Source organism: Cricetulus griseus (genome assembly GCF_003668045.3).
Source record: "Cricetulus griseus strain 17A/GY chromosome 1 unlocalized genomic scaffold, alternate assembly CriGri-PICRH-1.0 chr1_0, whole genome shotgun sequence".
Taxonomy (NCBI): Eukaryota; Metazoa; Chordata; class Mammalia; order Rodentia; family Cricetidae; genus Cricetulus; species Cricetulus griseus.
This window is the reverse complement of record NW_023276806.1, coordinates 21,332,989-21,353,590: the sequence shown is the minus strand read 5'-3', so window position 1 is coordinate 21,353,590 and position 20,602 is coordinate 21,332,989. Positions and strand designations below refer to the sequence as shown.

Here is a 20,602-nt window from a genome sequence, read left to right as displayed (position 1 = left end):
AGGGCAGAGTGCCAAGCTTCAACTCTTGCCACTTTCCAAAATGCCACCCTTTGAATTTTCACTTCTGTTTGTGCTAGTATGGGTACTGACTTTTTGTTTGTCGTGTTGGTCATTTGGGAAATTTGGAACAATATATTTGTGATGATGGCTAAGCCCATTGTCACATAAAACCTGTGTGTCACTGTGACCGTGGGATTGCCTTGTATCTGGGGTTGACCATGACGACTGTCACAGCGTAATCACTAATAACTCCCCTTCCACTCTCACAAGTCCTAGTTGAGATGTCTAGTGGCAGGATCACCCTGGTTAGACAAATATCAGCCATATCCAAGGCAGATGGTCGTGTTCTATAAAAAGCAGAGCAAACCAGTTGCTAAGTCTCCCTTGACAGAAAGCTCTGAGCTGACAGAACTGAACTTGGTGCTGCTTAACTACCACCAGCTGTGGGGTGGCTCTGGCCTATTTTAGTGCTATTACCGAAAAGCACAACACAATAAAATAAAAATAAAATAAAATAAAAAGACTTTGTGGCTCTGTAAGCCCTAGAGTTAGAAGTGCAAAGGTTGGTGACAGTGACATCTGCAAGATTTGGTAAAATCCAGTGGAAATTCCTGTCTGCAGCTGAAACAGAGGGAATCAAAGCCTATGTTACACAATGACAGAATACTTAAGTACTTAGTGTTGGTGGTTCCATTAAACACTTGCTAAAAGATTTGAAAGTGGCAATTGCATTGGAGTTGTTTTGTATAAAGTTCTAGTAATGTGGTAGCTGGCGGCTGAAGAAACCCAGGTGAAGTAGTTTGTGTGAGAACACATGAAATGTACCATAATAGTGACTTACGGCTTTCTGTCATATTGTAAGTAGGAGTAGATACATGTGGATTTCTTTTATTATTGGGGTTTGTTGTTGTTTTTAACTTAGTCACTTACCGGAAAATATCAGGCATTTGCCCAATTTGTTTAATACCCTGGATTACATGCTAAATGGAAATATTAGAATTCTGACCCACAGCTGTGTAAGGGTACATCCAAGAAAGAAATTCTTAAGGTATTCACTCTGATAACAAATATTGAGAAATTGCCCTTTCAGTGGAAGCAAACCAGAGAATATGAAAGATCATGCGTCTGTAAGCCGTGGTTCTGAGTTACTCCGCAGCTGGATTGCACAGTTCCACAGCCAGGGACTGTGGCTACCTTCACTGTAGCCACTAGATACTATGTCTCTACTAAATGTGTTGTTCACCCTCGAGTTAAAATCAACATCCTCCCGGGATGCTTTGTCTAAGGAAAAGGGGAGGAAAGTTTGGAATAAAGAATGAATGGTGAAGGAACGAACAGTCCAACAACTTCAGGACTCAGTGTCTCTTTTGAGTAGACTCAAGCTTTAAGAAAGCGAGCACTAATGAGGGAGCAGAAAGGTTGAGTCAGGTGTAGATTAGAAGAAAGGATGTGTGATAGGCAGGATTTTAGTTGGGGGGTGGTAGGGGAGGAAGGGAGGGAGAAGGGAACTGGGATTGTCATGTAATTCAATCTTGTTTGTAATTCAAAAAAAATGCTCACAGCAGCAGATAAGGAAAAAAAAGAAAAAGAAATGAAAAGAAAAAGAAAGTGAACACTATTAATAGAGTAACAGTAAAGTGTTACATTGCACATAAAAAGTTCAAAACCCCTTAAATGTTCAAGTAAGTGTAAATAAAGAAAAAGATGGCGCCTGGGGCTCTTCATCTTACCACATTACTCTCCTATAAGTCTTAGGGCAAAAATGTGTTTAGAAACTGGGCGTTGGTGGCGCATGCCTTTAATCCCAGCACTTGGGAGGCAGAGGCAGGCGGATCTCTGTGAGTTCGAGGCCAGCCTGGTCTCCAGAGCGAGTGCCAGGATAGGCTCCAAAGCTACACAGAGAAACCCTGTCTCGAAAAACAAAAAAAAAAAAAAAAAAAAAAAAAAAAGGTGAATACTAATAGAGTAGCAGTAAAGTGTTACATTGCACATAAAAAGTTCAAAAATATTTCCCCTTAAATGTTCAAGAAGGGGAAAAAAAGAAAAAGATGGCGCCCAGGCCACATTACCCTCTGTCCCGTAGCTTGGACATTTCAAGGAGTCTAACACTGAAGGATGGGTGAATAACAAGCCTGGGGCTCTGAGATTTGCATCTCTACGGTAACTTAATTTTTACTTTACTTCTCGCATCAGCTTTCCACATAAATATACTCATCTGAATTGTACAACTCAATGAACCTTGACCACAATACTATTTGCCATCTGCAAACAAGACACAGTATTCCTACTGTGGCCTCCCTGAAGTTCCCTTGTAGCCCTTTGTGGCTCATCTGCCTACATAGGCATTCCAAGACAATCTAGATCTGCCTTCTCCTTTCAGGTTGCTTATGTAATCTATAATTTTATTGATTAATTGTACCATATATTTATATTGTGGATGTGTGTGTGTGAGAGAGAGAGACAGAGACAGACATACACACACACACACACACACACACACACACACACAGGAGAGAGAGAGAGAGAGAGAGAGAGAGAGAGAGAGAGAGAGAGAGAGAGAGAGAACAGCTTGAAGTCTGGTCTTTCCTCACTACATGTGGGTCCCAAGGACTGAGCTCAGGTTGTCAGACTTGGTGGCAAGCTCTTTTACCCACTGATCCAGCTCGCCAAGCCATTCTATAATTTTATGTGAAACCCTGCTACACCACCCCACCCCACTGCCTAACCCTGAGTCTTGTATTCCATAGTTTTAGTTACACAGGATCAATAATAGTTTGACAGCATTACATGAAAAATTCTAGAAATAATCATACACTCTCCACTGTGCAAGAATATTTTTGAGATATAAAGTGTTTACTACTTTTACTAGATGGTAGCCCACTGAATTTATTAAAAGAAATTTATACCTGCCCCAGATGATGGGCATGCCATTTGCAATAATCACTAGAAGTACTCCCCAGATATTTTTATTCTTTTCATATAAATAAGAGAAATTCTAGTTCATATGCTTTGTGAAAATTGAAGTTTAAAAAAACAGCAAAACTGTTTTCTAATGTAATTGACCCACTTTACCCTTCAGCCAGGGCTGCATGTGAACTCCAGCCTTATACCCTCAGCAAATCATAATGACATCATCTGTTAGAAAGCAACTTCATACCCTCATCACATCACAATGATGTCATCTGGTACAAAGGCATCCTTAGGTAGCCTGTCCAATTTTTTTTTGTTTCATCTGCTGCTCTATTGTACTCATTCGAATGCCCTCCCTGAGTAAACACTAACTTTCTGGGAGAGGAATTACATATCTTGTTGTCAAACATAGGCATTGAATTATTTAATATGAAGTTTGTTGATAGTGTTAGGTTTTCTAAGTTTAAATTTTGCCATCATGCATGGAAACTACATTGTTATCAAAGTCTACTTTCATCTATAAGGGTGATCATACGCTTCTTACCTCTGTTTTGCTGTTTCACATGCCTTCTCTGTTGAGTTACAGTAACACTTGAACATTACTTTGCATTCCCCATGTAGATTTTATTCGTTCATAAATAAATTATTTTATATATTGTCAAGTATGAGTTGTCAGTACTTCATTAAAGATTTTTGTTTCTATGTTTACTAAATGTTCGGTTTTCTCCTGAAGTATCCAAGTTAGTTCATCTATCAATATTGACATTACCAAATAAATTGGGAAGTATAAATAATCACTCTGTTTTCTGAAATTGAGAAAATAGAGATTTTCGAGAGATTTCTAGAACTATGACCCATATTACTCTGGCAAGTAGTTGACTTTTTATGAAGTTTTAAAATAACATTTAATGTTTTAATTAGCCACAGAGTTCACCAGATTTTGTTTTGTTTTGGTTCACCTTTGACCAGATGCCAACTTTTAGCATCAACTAAAATTAATGAAGTTGCTCACTTCATTTAATCTCCCAAGTTCGTCAGTATAAAGTTGTTTGCAAATGTCACAGGTGTTTCAGCATCTCTCATGCATTTATGACTCCCTTCCTTCTGTTTCTAGACTGATATTGCTATTTGTGTATTTTAAAAAACAGGACTGAGTGGTGAGAGATTTATCCATGAGAATGATCTTCCATGAGTACTGTCTTTGCTTTTACTGATTTCTTTATTTCCTCTGTTTGTTATTATGGATTTCCATTTTTACATATATTAAATTCTAGGCTCAAGTCCATTTTGATTAGACCAATCAAATGCCTTAGACAGGCAAGGTAAAACAGCAACCATCTTTACATAGTTGAACAAGTAATCTGCAACCTAAACAAATGCAAGACGTTTTACATACTTAAACAAATGTAACATATACTTGCATGGTTAAATAAATATTCCATAGCACGCACACATAGTTATATTCCTAAATATAACCTCTGAGTCCATATGTTACTTGTAGGTGTGTTTTCAGGACTGACTATTTGGTATTGAATAACCAAGTGGCATTGTTTTACCTGAAGGTGTCAGAACTAGACATCAAACCAAAACTGGACACCTGAACCACCTGAGTTATAGACTCTAGTTATAAGAAAGAATAATTACCACCAAAGCTCCTTCAGTAGTGAGGGGACAAAGGAGGGAGGCAAAGAGGGAGAGAGGGAATAAGGGATGGAGGGAGGCAATTGAATTATTCCTATGATTCAGTTGTTCCAAATCCAAGGTCCCCCCCATTGTCCTTTGATGCTCTTGTGATCTGCCTACTGTGTTCATACCATAAAACTCTCCTGAACACCAGCCTGCCCACAGTTCTGTTCTTGAAGTCTTAGAAAGGGCATTAGGGAATCTCAATACTTCTCTTACTTCATCTGTAAAACTGGTTGGGAAAACCTTCCTTGTGATCTTGCACTTAAGATCATGTAATAATGTAGGAAGAACTCCCACTAAAGCTTTGTGAGCACAATACACACTCACTCGCTTCTTACAAATCTGTGTTTCATAGCTAAACTGTGTGCTTCTATTACTCTGTAAACCCAATAATCTAGCCGGACTCTCACAGGTGTTGAGACTTGAACCCAGAGGCACACCTGGCTACTATGCAGACCGTTTTAAACAGATATGGGTGGGAAGGGTGACAGCCATTATCTGGAGAAGGTTTCTGATTAGATCATGGGAATTCTAGTTGACTCTCTACACCTCCATAATTAACAAAGGACACAGACCACATTATTGTTTCCATGAAAACCCGAGAGACGTGCACATATGTGTATGTGTTGGCTGCCTCTACTTATATAAGGAGTGGTATTACTATGGCTAGCTAACATTGGTAGAAGACTTGATATTCAATACATATCAAATGCATGCTCTAGTTCCCAAGCCCATGACATTGAACAAAGGACAAATGAGATGCCTTAAGTGGCTTTTGGTCCATTGCCAAAGCAATCATTCTTTAGACTAACTCGAGGCTATGCTCTCTACAAGCCTCCTCTGAGTCCTCAGTCAGCACCACACTTTCTCTCCTAGCGCTTACTACACAGCTGACGAGCACACCTGGGAACCTCTCTCCTCCAGTGTACTGCCAGCTTATTTTCATGCACAATGGCTGTGACTGTAACTCACTGAGCTGTCTCCTACCTAAGTGGATCCATGATAAGCACATGTGCTTACTGTTTAACTTGGTCATGGCAGTCTTTGAAGTGACACTCTAATTCATCCTTATCTTACAGGGAAGGAAAGTATGGCAAAGAACATTAGATATGTCCAAGTTCTCTCAGCTAGAAGGAGGAGGGCATGTTGTAGCCTCTGACTCTTTTGGCAGGGGAATAGGGCATGATGTAGCTACTGTCTCTTGGCAGGACTGGAGTGCATTTCTTACTCATGACTGCCACCTCCAGGGCCAGCTCCAGCCTGCCACAGACTCTTGGTCAGTGCTAACCAGGAGTGTGTGCTGAGGAAATACCAGGGGCCTCAGCATCTTGGCTGTGCCAGGGGTGCTTTCTTTGAAGAGGAATAGAGTCCAAGCCTTCCTCCCTGAAGCTCTGTCTGTCTGTTCATTCTGCCCTGTTTCATGGCCTCGCCTCCTTACCAGGCATCATGTGGACGTAAAGTCACAGCTTCTTTTAGGCAAAGGAAAACAGCTCTAACCTGACTGAGAAAGGGAAAGAGTGGATTGAGTGAGGGCGAGAATGAACAGAAAGGAAATGTTGAACTTAATGAAAACAAAATGTGCCCAACAGCACATCCCCAGAGCAAGTTTTCCTTGACAGGCCAGTGCCCTTTGTTTCTACTTAACTTGCAGCAAGAATAAACAAATGGGTGTGTCATAAAGGGCCAGATCACATGTACAATCAGCTGACACCACAGCTAACAAAATTCGAGTGCAACCTTAGCCCAGTGCACTGAAGAGGGAAGACGCCTACGGGGGCCATCAATCTCTGGACAGCAGCAAGGACAGACAGCATGAGCACAGCTGGAAAAGTAAGAAAAATATTCTCATTGATATGCAAAAAGATGAAGATTCCTAACTTAGAAACAGCATGGATGAAATGCAATGTGAAATGTATGTATGCACTGGGTTACAGGGCAACTAGACTGCTACTAAATATCCTTAACAGGATTACATAGAATCTAGAGCTGGGACCATCCTCACTTCCTCATTAACTTTGCAGTAGGGAGAATTTATTCTTAGCCAACTATGACCACTTTGTAAATAGGAAGTTTAAAAAAGATCTTTTATGGAAAGTCTGTGTTTATATTATGATACCAATAGCCTGTTAATCTTTGTAATCATATTTATATGTGAAAACAGAAACATTATGTCTGACAAGAGTTTCATAAAAGGATTTGACTCCAGGAACTTAGTGGAACTGTCCCCATAGCCTTTAGATAAAATTTCTGACAAGAGATGGATTGATTTCAAAGCATTAGGATCGTCCACAGTAAGATTACATTACCATGCAATTGTTATTTGGGCAACTCACAAAATTTCTGGAAATTCTATACTACTGTCTCTTCTCTCTTAAAAAAAAGTCCAGATTTTATGCAAAATTAATTCTAAGAAAAACTGAATCACTTGTCAATACTGAGACTACACACATATCGTAGGTATGAAGTTTTTCACAAAGTCACAGTTCCTTGTTCAATCTGTGTGCAGTACCGGGACAAGCAAGAAGTTACTCATTATAATTAACTGAATAGTGCTGTCAAATTGCTTAATTATAAAAGCTTATGTTTCTGTTGGCACAGATGCTATCTTAGGAGTGGGTCAAAATTCCAAATGGTCCCAGTGAGAATGAGGTGTTGGAATGTTCAGAGGCTTCTGCATACTGAGTGTGACACTGTTCCCTGTTGAAAGGATGGGTTGAGAATCACAGGAGGGGCTGTTTGCCAGTATTTTTATTCTAATTCACATTACATTTATGCTTAGGATGGCATACTACATCTCAAAGAAAAGTAGTTAGGAAAAAAGAATGACTGAGAAGTTAAGTGGAAACCCAATTATATCAAGCAAACAAGAATTGAGGGACCAGGGAATCCCAGGCTCTTAGGTACAGGGTCAATAACTGCACAGTGGTGATAACTGGTTTGTGTTTATATTGCCTAGAACAGTAAAATAATAATGTAGCTGTTATGCAATTTTGTGCCCTGTTCTAAGCTGCCTTGCCCAAAATGAACACACAGATGCTATATAAACTATGAATTTGTTGACTGGTGGCTAGGGCTACTTATTGGCTAGTGGTTTTAATTATTAACCTATTTCTATTAATCTAAGTATTTCCACATGGTCTTATCTTACCAGAGAATGCCTGGTGTATCCTATCCTCCCAGTGGCTACATGGTGACTGTTTCTGGACTACCTTTCCCAGAATTCTCCTCTTCTCATAGCCCTGCCTATCTCCCTGCATCTATTGGACACAGTGTTTTATTCATCAACCAATAAGAGAGGCATATTACACAGAAGGACAACCCCATCATTTCCGCTTTCCTGTCTAAATAAAGAGAGGTGTTTTAACTTTAACATAGTAAAATTCTATATAACAAAACAGTTTTCAAGTAAGAACTATAGTTAGGCTATTTAGTCCGTTAACATTTAGCAAGATTTAAAGAAAATATTCTACCATCTATCCTATCTTTGTGAGTCTTGATGTAACTTTCTTTCATCATAACTGATTAGACCATAGCTATTTATCTCAACGTCATCAAAGACCACGGAAGGATAATATGTAAACTCTAGAATTGACAGAGACATCTCAAAGCCTGGACAGTCACCCAAAGTTCTTCTGTAACATTAGGGCATCTCACTTTAGCCCATAGGCCACAGTGTCTAGCAGACTTCTCACTGAAGCAGGAAATTTCACACTGTCCACCTGTATTGACAGTTTGTCAGTCATTTTTCTCTGTGTCCTGCAGAATGTCTGGCAGACTCTTCTATGAAGCAGGAACCCTGAAGGACTGTTCCATTTTGTAAGTTCAGCAGTCACTTTCCTGTGGGTCCTGCATGACCAGTTTATATAGCATACAGTCAAACAGTCCAGGCAAGAAGAGTTTCTTGCCCAAATGGATAGTCTCGCCATGTGGAAGGCAAACTCCATAATGAGTTTCTTCAATGTTCATCCTCCTCTCTGAAGTTAGTGGTGTTGCCAGGAGCAGTTGTGTCTCACTGTCCTGAAAAACCCTAAACCATTTTCAATGCCATATTCTGTAGGTCTTTGAAAGTTTTGAAGAATATCTATCCATTTGAAATATATCTCTATATAACTAGAAAACCTAACTATAAGTTTTGACTATTATAGGTGACTATATACAATCCGTATTTAATTATACATTACATTTTTAAATGAGTGGTATAAACACAATATTAAACAAGAGGAGAAATATACATATCACAAGATTCACCTTAAATTTGTATCAATAAACCAAAATCCATACCAATACACAATATTCATTTCTATAGCGTATTCCCCCCTTTTCCTTTAGAAAGCTATTGGTTGTGATCATTAACCACTTATAACCAACCACATTGAAATGAAAACAAACATTTATAAACAATATTTGGGAATGTGAGTATAGTTCTCTCCAATCTGCTTCCTGTTGTTTGGGGGTGCTATCAAAACCATAGAGATCATGAGAAAACCCAGAAACTTGATCCAGTCCTTGTAGTATTCTACAAGGCTGCATCGTCCCAGGTGTCATGGATGTTGGATCACCTGGGCCACTGCTTCGGGGGTCTTGCTTGATCAAACCATATTGGTGTAGAAGGAATCCACAGATTTTCATCTTCTGTGGAAACAAGAACAAAACCTTTTTCTAAAGTAACCTGTCGTTAGACTTAAATTTTGAAGTCAAAGCATGTACAAAATATGTAAGTTAGATTAATCCAACAACATTTATCATCAAATGTCTTTTAGCAGTTTTTGCTTCTTTCCCAACAACTGAAAAATTTAAAGACAACACAACATATAGTATCCAAACTCTGTGTACTTTCCATCTTCACGTGGCATTTTATTACTCTATTTCTTTTATATTTTTATATTACTCTATTTCTTTATATTTTTCCTGTTTCTTTTCTCTCCCAAACCTACATATATTTTTAAACACACTATAAACCCTTTAGAAGTTTTTTATCTGAGTTTGTCTTTACTGTAAATCTTTATCTTTTTCTGGTCATGAGGCTTTTATCTGCTAAACAACATGTCTGAAAGAGCCAAGCCAGTTTTTTTGTTTGTTTGCTTTTTGTTTTTGTTTTTTTTTTTTTGCCACTTATGCTGAGTCAGGAAACCTCTCTTAATGGAGCCACACACCTCCGATTGTCTCCAACAAACAGAGCCCATCTGAAAAAAATGTTGCTACCAAGAAGCTATGCTTGACTTTGTTCTTTTGTTTCTAAATCCCTTTCCAAGCTTTTGCAGGGTTCTGCATGTTAATTTGATCAAACCATATCTGGGCACCATTTTGTTACAGGATTCCCCACCTGGTTCCACAGCCGCCTTGCCCCAAATAAACACACAGATGCTATATTAAGTATGAAACTATTGGCCGGTGTCTAGGGCTCCTTATTGACTACCTCTTTCTTAATTATTAACCAATTTCTATTCATCTAAGTATACCCACATGGTCTTATGTTACCAGAGAATACCTGTTGAATCCTATCCTCCTGGTGGTTGGTTACAAGGCAACTATTTCTGACCTATATTTCCCAGAATTCTCCTCCTCCTAGTTCTGCCTATCTCCCTGTCTCTATTGACCGTAGTGTTTTATTCATCAACTAATAAGAGAAACATATATATAACAGAAGGACAACCCATCACGTAGCAAGGTATGGTAGAACATCTCTGAAATCCCAGCACTAGGAAGGCCAAGACAGAAAGATTCCTAGTTCAAGGCCAGCTTGGGCTGCTGATTCGAATATTGTCTCAGAAATCCAAAGGCTGGGGTTTAAGTACTCTGTGACAGAGTACTTGCCTGAAAGCACAAAGTTCTGGGTTCTGTCCCCAACACTTCAAAAATATATTAATAATTATCATTTAGAATTAAACATATACCCAATGATTTTGGTCAAACAACCTCTTTCAGAACAGTACAAGTGACTGTCAAGAAAAAAAAAAAAAAGGTACAAGCAGGGCCTGACAGAACATACACCAATTCATCAAGGTGGATTATATTTAGGTGAATTTTCTGAACTTGGGCTAAGGGGTCACCCATTTTTAAGGGTCAATTGGCTCTTTGTATTTGAGAAGTGTCTGTATCTATGTAATAATGGGTGGCAGACCCCAGGACAGATCTCATGGAGCAGTGACATAACCCTTTATCTCCCAGGTAATCAAGTGCAAAGCTGCTGTGCTATGGGAGCCTCACAAGCCCTTCTCCATCGAGGACATAGAAGTCGCACCCCCCAAGGCCCATGAAGTTCGCATTAAGGTAATGCCCCCTTTGACCATCTATAAAGTTAGGTTTGAAAAACTCATAAAATTCCATAGACCCATCCAAAAGTCCATTAAAAGCCCCAATAAGAGGCTTGTCCAATAGAATTAATCTATTGCTAAGGCAAGCTATTGATAACAACTACTCAAAATTTGAACAGACTAAAAAGTATGTTTAATGTAATCCCTGAAAACTTTTTAACTATTACGTGTTTCTAAGTGCTAAGCATCTTGATTCCAAAAAGCAATTAATATCCAAAAAGCAATTAATATTAGGCAATTTTTGGTGCTCTTTTCTTATTTATATTTTCAGAACAGAGCATGCACTTTTGTATATTGTATAAAATACACATTTTAGCTAAACTTACAAAATGATCATTGACACTTAAGCTGTTTAATTGGGAAAAGATAGATGAAAGCCCAGGGGAATCTTGGACCTAAATCGAATCTTTGAATTTGTAAGCAATGGGAATGTTAGCAAACTCCTCAGAAGCACAAGTTCAGAACAGAGTGTTAAACCCCACGGTCAGGAACTTCACTGAGTGAACTCTATCTCTAATTTATAGATGGTGGCCACGGGCGTCTGCCGTTCAGATGATCATGTGGTTAGTGGAAGCTTGGTTACACCTCTTCCTGCAGTTTTAGGCCATGAGGGAGCCGGTATTGTGGAAAGCGTTGGAGAAGGGGTGACTTCTGTAAAACCAGGTACAGAATCCTTTACCCTCGGGGCTTGTGTTTTGATTCTGTTGCCAAGAGAGTCCTTCCCAAAAGAGGAAGCTGAGGCATGGGAGATGTAATTACTTATAAATAATTAACAAAAAGCAAAAGTTGTCTTTTATTTCATAGGGAAAATATCTAATTCACTGTTTAAAACAGATTTCCAAAGTAAATTTCACTTTGTTGTCAAATTTTATTATGCTTCTTCCAAAGATGACTAAGATTTTGGTGTAAGTATTCATTTAATACTAAGAGAAGCACAATCACTTTGAAAAGCCAACACCTGCACCATGGAGAAATGACTCTGTGATTAAAGCCACATCTTGTTCTAGAACACCCAGTTGGACAATTCACAATCATCTGTAACTCTAGCTCTAGGGGACACATCGCCCCCTGCTGGCCTCCAAGGGCACCCACACACAAGTGGCATACACACATGGATATTTCCACATGCACACAAAATAAAACAATATCTTTTAAAAGGAGAAAATTAGCCATCAAATTCTTTTTACAATTTTATGCTATGATCAAGTTTAATTTGTTTTATGTGTATTATACAATATGTCCTATGTTGTGTTTGGTTTGATTTTAGTTTTATTGTAACTATTAGACAAAAAGTCAGATCTCTCCAACAGCCTATGTTAACATTGGAGGTTAGCACTCATTGCCACTAAGGTATATATTTATCCCTAGCAGTGAGAATATCCAAAGTTTGAATAGGCTAATATGTGCAAAGCTCCCAGGAGAAACTGAGGCACACACAAAAGCTAACTGCTGATTGATGAAAATGGCTGTTTTTCCATTTCCCTTTTCTCTTTGGGACTCTTCAGGCACATATAAACCTGGATGAATAGCAAGGCTGGGAGGTTTTGACCCACACATGACATAGAGTGGTTGGGCCCTATCTCTTGCAGACCTTACAAAGACACACATCTCCACATGTGGGCCACATGTGCTTGCTTTATTATTAATTCCCGTATAGACATTTAATTCATTTTGTTGTTCCCCCTCCAGGCGATAAAGTCATCCCGCTCTTTTCTCCCCAGTGTGGAAAATGCAGGGTTTGCAAGCACCCAGAAAACAACTTGTGTATAAAAAATGAGTAGGTTTCTTACTGTCTTCTTGAACAATTAGGTGGCACACTGCTTTTATTCTGTCTCATATGCTTTTTATGCCTGTGTTTCACTGACCAGTTTGGTACAACCTCGGGGGACTCTACTGGATGGCACCAGCAGGTTCACCTGCAAGGGGAAGCCAATCCACAACTTCGTCAGCACCAGCACTTTCTCCCAGTACACTGTGGTAGATGAGATAGCAGTGGCTAAAATTGACGGAGCTTCACCACTCGAGAAAGTCTGCCTCATCGGCTGCGGGTTCTCAACTGGCTATGGCTCTGCTGTCAAAGTTGCCAAGGTAAGATGGACAGTGGCCCATGGACAAAGCTACATGCATTCTGTGAAGACCAAAAGAGCAGCAATGGCTCAAGGCATCAGAGGGTGGTTTTGTAGAAGAGAAATAAGCTTCTCCAACTCCAGTGAGAATTCACTTCACACATTCGAGAAAAGATCTAGAATAATATGTACCCAGTCTCCACAGTTCAAATAGAAACTGGCCTCTCATAGAAATTATTTTAAATTTACATAGATCTTGAGCTCTAACATTTTACATATGCTGTTGTCTGCAACGCTCTGTTATGTGCCAGTCCCAAGAGACACTTTGAGCAACCAAAACATTAAAGAGTCAGAAAATGTCAAGCTGGCCATTTGGGACAAATGGGAGGTTGTTAAAGTGGAGATGCCATCATGGTTTTCAAAAAAGAGCCAACGTGGGGAGAACGGCACAGCAAAGATACTGTCACAGTATTTTTTTTTTTTGAGTTGGGAGTGCACTCAGTGAATGGTGTAGACACCCCAAGTTTATTACTCATTGCTCTTATATGCCCCAAGCAAAAGGGGAGAGCAAAAGACTTCCTTACCATGATACAAGAAAAAAACAAAGGTAATTACCTTCCCAATACCCAAAATATCTGGTCACCACACCCTAAGCCAAACATCCTGTAATTTTGTCTTGAGGGTCAAGACATCCAGTAGCCACACCTTAGGCCAAACATTTTGTCATTTAGTTTTTTTGTTTTTTGTTTTTATCAGTGGTGGAGACTTTTATTTTTATTTTTTAAGAAACAATCTTAAGTTACATATCAACCCCAGCTCCTGCTCCCTCCCACCCTCCCATGCCCCTCACCACTCCCCCATCCCATCCCCCATCCACTCCTCAGGGAGGGTGAGGCCTTCCATAGAGTATCATCAAACTGTTATAGCATTTGAGGGAGGGCCTAGGTCCTTTGTGCATCTAGGCTAACAGAGTAACCCTCCATGGAGAATGGGATCCCAAAGACCATTTGTGCACTAGGGATAGATACTGGCTCTGCTACCACAGGTCCCATAGACGGGCCAGGCCTCCTAACTGACACCCACATTCAGAAGGCTTAGTTCAGTCCAATTCTGCTTTTTTAAAATATAGACTAACAGTGTTACCCAAAGCCAACCTCCCTGAATGGTGGAACTTTGCTGAAAAGAAACTGAGTCTTAACGATGAACCAGGACTTAATGGCACTGTGGCCAGTGCAGCCCCTCTGAACTGCCTGCTGTTCCTTGAAAGAGCACCAGGATGAGGCACAGTCTTTGTTAATGGCCAGCTCTGGGCCAGGGTTGTCTCCTTTTGTTAGGAGGATTGTGAACCATCCTTAACAGAAACATTTCCCCAGCAAACCTAGACTTAATTGTGTTAGAGGTAAACCTTTTCCTACAGTTTCTGACACAGTGCTTAGCGTGCTGCCTATGGTAGTGCTAAAGACAGGGCTCCTTTAGCTAAACTCTACTTTGTGTGACATCATATTTCCTAAGCAAGTTTGTTAGTAAACCCATTAAAACATCACTCTAGGATTCCCTTACATCATTTTCAAAGGTTTATGGTATTGATTAAATTATTAGTAGAAAATAAGCCCAAGAGGAATGTAAATGCATGAAGGAAATTCACCTGCTTATTTCAGATGAAAATTATGCTGATACTGAGTTAAGAGAAAGTAAATATTTTATGTTCAATAATTACATTCTATATTTATTTTCTATATCACCACCATATTTTAGATCTGGGAACTCATGTAATCACTCATTCTATAGTAAGAAAGACACTACACTCAGTATCAGTCATGATGGATTCTGTGAGATACTGATGCAGTCAAAGCAAATAGTTTGTTCTCTCCCAGCCTTACTCCATGGACCTGATCCATGGCCACCTACTGAGTGAATCCTAGAAGAAACGAGAGAGTTTAGCAAAGCATTTCTTACATGTGAGACCTCATCACTATGTTGTCTTCTCTGATGACAAAGCTACACACATGTGCACACAAGCACACACTCAATAGAGGTGACAATTTTGGGCAATAATTTTTTAAAAATAATTTTCTTCCCAGTGGTTGCAAAATCTAGTAGTATCTTTGATTTTATGAAACTAGATCCAATAAGGTGTAGCCATTTGCCTAAATTTTTGTTGTTTGCTTTACTAAAGGAGAGACTAGAACTTCTCTCAAGTTGCCTGCTGAGTCAGAAACTAGAGGACTTTATGGCTATTACGTCCATCACAGTCAAATGCCTTGCTTTTTTCTGGGCAAGGGAGAAAGTAGTGATGTGTGCCATAGCATTTAAGAGCATCTGATGGATGAACATTAAAATAATCACCACTAAGGGAAAATTTGTTTCAGTGCTTTACATTTGCTTCTTTTCAAAATTCCCCCTCTAAGTCCCACAGAGATTACACTGGCCCATCCTGGATTTCCTTAAAGTTTCATATCCACCTTCCTGTTGCTTTAAGCCAGGAATGACTTCGAAATGCTTACCAGCCTTCTGCTGCTCTAATTACCCTGCTTGTGACAACTCACAGTTAGTGATCAAGAGTTCATGATTGATGGGAAGTTGGATTACACTGTAATCTCCTTTATCATTTGTTTCATTTATGAAATTGCTTTTGTGTATGTGTAAGATGTTATTGTGTGGCTCTCGGAGATTAAAGACATTTCTGTGTTGAGTTCAAAGATCATCCAGTAAACTGTCCTCAACTGGGGTTTCCCATTGGAGGAAGAATGGGGTTCTTCCTGCAGAGAATCCAATTAATTGGTAGAGACTGTTACTGGACTGGGGGGGGGGGGCTCTCCAGGTGTGGCTAATATTGAGCAAATTTTGAGAAGTAATGATGCACTCATTTGGGCAACTTTAGCCAGAAGAGGTTTTACCAGCAGATGGAATGAAGTCTGAGTAGCCATGATTATGGGCAAAGCAAGGTGCCTTGTGTAGTGTGGAGCACTACTTATCAACCACTGTTCCATCCATCTTTTACATTTTCTGACAAAACGTAGGTGACCCCAGGCTCCACCTGTGCTGTCTTTGGCCTTGGAGGTGTCGGTCTGTCTGCCATCATTGGCTGTAAATCAGCTGGAGCAGCCAGGATTATTGCTGTGGACATCAACAAAGACAAGTTTGCAAAGGCCAAACAATTGGGTGCAACCGAGTGCATCAACCCTCAAGACTACAACAAACCCATTGAGGAAGTACTCCAGGAAATGACCGATGGAGGGGTGGACTTTTCCTTTGAAGTAATCGGTCGACTGGACACCATGGTAGGTACTGTGGCATGCCTGCCTGGAGATCCGTTCTTCTTTCATCTGTAATATGCTCTAGACAGCACAATAGAAATCTGCTGGAGAAAGAGATGAGTGGAAACTCTCCATCTCCTGTTTCTACTCAGATTGCTTAATTCGCTGTTGGAGAAACTTTCATTTTTCTCACTTCTACAAACTTGTCTCAAACAATGCCCCTCCTTTAATGGAGGAAAGCTTTCAATGGAGCTTTTTTAGTCAAAATCAATTCATCTAGAAAGTTTAAACATAAATTTTGGTCTTAAATGGATGAATATGATTTACTACCATAGTCTTTATATTATTATTACTTAATATTTGAAATTAAATATTCCAAAAAGCATTTGCACATTTCAACATATGGCCAAAAAGAATAATGATTAAGTATTATTTTATTGGCATAAAATATGTAGAGGAGTGACTGCTTTAATAGAACACCATGTATTCAATACAGAGACAGCACAGTGCTGGGCACCTGGAAACACTCAGATCTCCATGTTGGAGTACATACTTCCCAGAATAGAATTCACAGATTCTTCCATACTACCTAAATCACAGAGATACACATTTTGTAGGTTTGTTTATGATCTATATGACATAATGCATGTAACACAATTACCCTAAAGCCAACTGCCATGTAGTAAGCACTAAGTTAAGGTGGGCTGGGGATAATGAAAAGACATCCTATTGCTAAATTTATAGTGCTTGTATTCTTGAAATACATGTCATAATACTTTCAAATAGTTGCAATTGCCATCCATTGCTAAAGAATACTTCTTCAGTTACATTTCACCCAACAAGAGACCTCTAGAATTCTAGAGAATTGACCCTAGAGACTAACAAATAACCATTACTGAGGTTCTCCAGAAAACCTTGGCTGACTTGGTAATAGAGAATGGCTAAGGTACCCTGACAGTGAGCTTCTTCTCAGTCTTGAACTGAGACAAGATGCCATAGGTGACAGAAGATCCAAGAGAGCATGGCATCTCCTCTTTGGACAAAGAATCCTTCTAAGCTATGGGTTCTGGCTCTTCCCAGGGCCATCGCTCTTCTGTGATTCACTCTCTGTTTTCCCTATTTGCTCATCTTAAACTAGGTTGTCAGTAGATTTGAAGATCCAAAAGTCTGATACCACATGTTCCGAGGTCATTTGGTTTTCAAAATGTCAAAATCAAAAGACATGTCAACATGTATCTTGGAGGATTCTAAATGATTTTCTACTATTGATGCTATAAAAAAAAAAAAAACCCAACTGAAAGATGCAAACTTCCTGGATGTCTACAGATAACAGAATACTGTCAAACCAATGCATACTTTGGGGGCATAAACAAGTAATGCATGCCTGCTCTTGATATTAGCACCAGAGCAGGTTCTTATTAAAATGGGAGCTTGACAAATGGATGAGAGGGAACTTTAGATGTTTTCATTATTACATCTTCATCATGAAAATTTCTAGCTCAGAGTACAGGCTTCAAAACTGTAATTAATGGACAAACGAAAAGAGAATTAACCTACTCATGGATTGCTTGTGAGTTATGTGAGGAAACAATGTTCTCCTTGGAAAATCCAAAACTTCCATGCACACAATGGGCATTGCTTCTTTATTAGTTTGCAAGTAAGAATTAAACATAAATTCATTCATTCACTCTTTTATTCACAATTTATCCAAACATTTCTTCATATTACATGAAACTGTGTATGGTGGGTAGAAACCACAAGAGAATCCACTTAAATATTATTTGTTATTCCAGAATTCTTCCCTGTTGAGCTGCCATGCAGCATGTGGAGTAAGTGTCATTGTCGGGGTGCCTCCTAATGCCCAAAACCTCTCCGTGAACCCCATGTTGCTGTTGCTGGGTCGCACCTGGAAAGGAGCAATATTTGGTGGTATGTGTTTACAGTTAAGGATCCAGTTCTGTCTGTCTTCGGGTGTGTCAAGGTGGAAGTGTGGATGTGTGTAGAGGCCAGAGAACATTTGATGTCCATACACAGGGGCCATCTGCCTTGTCCTTTGAGACAGGATGTCACAGTGGTCTGAGGCTCACAGTCAGCATAGACTTCCTGGCCAGTTAGTGCAGGAATCTACCAGTTTCCTCTCTCCAGACCTGGAATTACAAGATCCCCCAGCACTGAATCAGCCATTTATTGTTATTGTTATTATTTTTGTTTGTGTGTTTGTTTTTTATTCTGGAGATAAAACTCAGCTTTGTGACAACCTCTCCTCCGCCCCCACCCCAAGAAAACAGTCCAGAGATTAGAAGCTATGGAAGAGAACTCTTAAAAATCGTGCTAGGGATGCTGAAGTATAACACTTCACAGCTGGTGCATTCTGGTAGATGGCGGTGGGGAAGGACTCAGTTTTCTTTAACGGTCTAGCCACTGGTAGTTTGACCATTCCCCAGTGAATATACGGACAACACAAATTGGGCTGGGTATATTTTTCCCATCTTGGGGGAGGTCGAAAGGATTGGTGGGTAAACCTGAGAGGACTGGGAAATGAGGGTAATCAGGGTGCATTGTGGGAAATTCCCAGATAGTCAATAGAAATATTATGTCACAAACAAAAAAAAAAGAACTCCATTAATCCAGCCATCATCCTAACATTGAGTGTCAAATTCTTAGCTTATTTCGGTATTCAATTTTGTAAAAGAAAAGTTCAGATTTTAGAACTTTTTTTAGAAGGCAACATGGTTTAAAAACATGAAATCACTGTTTTCTCTATAGCAAGAACTCATGCAGGAAATCCCAAGACAGGCTTCTCTGTGTTTCCCTATTAATTAGCCAGGATTTTCTGGATCCTTCTGCTTGTGTCTTTGTGAGGCCCCCAAAATGCCTCAGAGGATGCAGAAAAGCCAAGGCAGTAGATTATGCCTGTGCTCATTACCTGACTGTGGACAGCTCCCTTTCTCTGAGTATAAACACCTGTCATACAATTTCCCTTGGAAGAACTCCTAAGCTGCCCTCATCAGCCAGGGGCCCTGTCTGTCAGGTGACATATCCTAAGATGTTAGTGCAGTGCAGGGGGTGTTTGAGCCTCTGGACTTGCACACTTTCAGGAACTTTGGTTGCCTTGGGAAGTCTCCTATCTGACTCCCGCCTGCAGTGACTGCTTCTCACGGTGGTGCTGCTCTCCTTCCAGGGTTTAAGAGTAAAGATGCCGTCCCCAAGCTTGTGGCTGATTTTATGGCCAAGAAGTTTCCACTGGAACCATTAATTACCCATGTTTTACCTTTTGAGAAAATAAATGAAGGATTTGATCTGCTTCGTGCTGGAAAGAGGTAAGTCTTGACATTCTATTTATATGGGGCAGGCGCAGAAATATATTATTTTTATGGCAGGGAAAATGGATTAAAGAAGATGAAGGAGAAATGGGATAAGAACAAAATGGGGTAGCTGGCTTTTGTTACCAGTTCAGGCTCTACACACAGACCTGTGAGCTTGAGCAATTTACAAACTTAAGCCTCATTTTTCACATTTCAGAAATGGACAAACTATGATAGCCTACCTTATAGTGCTGCTGTTTAGAATGAAGTTTAAATGAAACAAGGCCTAAAAAGGTCCAACAAACTCTGTGCAAGCAGCAAGAATGACTGCCTGTTATTGGCCACTGTTACATTTCTTAGACCAGGCATGCAGGCTTTATATTATTTAAGAATGCCAACTAGGAACCAAAATCTAAATGGCAGTCATATTAAGATGCTCTGTGTGAGTTTAGAGCTGGAGACGAGGCAAGAGAGATCAGAACAAGGTGGATCGCCCAATTAAGGACTTGACCTTGGTCACAGGGATGGGCATGGAACCTTTGGGAACTGGGATGGATTTTCTGTAGACTCACAGCACGTGCTTTCTTCACTCCCACGGGGACTGTGAGTCATGGGAACGTGGAAACAACACCCTATGTTTCATTTTCAGTATCCGTACTGTCCTGACGTTCTGAGACCACACTGATGCCTTCCTCCTGATGACTCCACCGCACTGAATCACGGCACCAGTCACACCACAAAATTAATTATGTCCCTTAAAGGAACTGCCAATAAAGTACTCATGCAAGGAGAAACTGGAGTTTCTATGAAAGTGTTTTCAACCCCAAGCAAGAGCTACCACACCTCAGCTGGGGAACTGGTGGGTACCAGGCTTCCTTCTTATTTAAAGGAGCTGGGTCATCTTTCCTACTGGGGACAGTGCATCTGTGACATGAAAAACAAATGTCATGTAGGTGATGCAACATTGCAGGAAAGGGGACAGGGTGACATTGGGAAATAACTTTGAAAATGAAGCTTCAGAAAAATTGGAACAGTATGAAAGCTAGAGGGAAGTAAACCCTTCA

At 39.9% G+C, this 20,602-nt stretch overlaps 1 protein-coding gene across 2 annotated transcripts; it reads left to right on the top strand.

The window, feature by feature from the left end:
* The first annotated feature begins 6,288 nt into the window (after positions 1 to 6,288).
* Positions 6,289 to 20,332, top strand: LOC100773005 (alcohol dehydrogenase 1). Of its 2 annotated transcripts, XM_027395808.2 has the most exons (10): positions 6,357 to 6,426; positions 8,359 to 8,412; positions 10,765 to 10,866; positions 11,435 to 11,573; positions 12,600 to 12,687; positions 12,779 to 12,998; positions 15,997 to 16,257; positions 18,027 to 18,162; positions 19,415 to 19,553; positions 20,188 to 20,332. In XM_027395808.2, exons 4-10 carry the CDS (start codon positions 11,435 to 11,437, stop codon positions 20,210 to 20,212), a joined length of 1,008 nt encoding a protein of 335 aa, XP_027251609.1. In that variant the 5' UTR covers positions 6,357 to 6,426; positions 8,359 to 8,412; positions 10,765 to 10,866; the 3' UTR covers positions 20,213 to 20,332. The 2 variants fall into 2 exon arrangements, with proteins under 2 accessions (XP_027251608.1, XP_027251609.1); XM_027395807.2 differs by lacking the exon at positions 8,359 to 8,412 and having other exon boundaries at positions 6,289 to 6,426.
* The last annotated feature ends 270 nt before the right edge of the window (positions 20,333 to 20,602 follow it).

Bases quoted from the DNA above. Each gene is read 5' to 3' on its own strand.
- LOC100773005 (XM_027395807.2), top strand. The intron at 10,867-11,434 runs GTAATGCCCCCT...TCTAATTTATAG, and splicing joins CCCATGAAGTTCGCATTAAG to ATGGTGGCCACGGGCGTCTG. The intron at 18,163-19,414 runs GTATGTGTTTAC...CTCTCCTTCCAG, and splicing joins GAAAGGAGCAATATTTGGTG to GGTTTAAGAGTAAAGATGCC.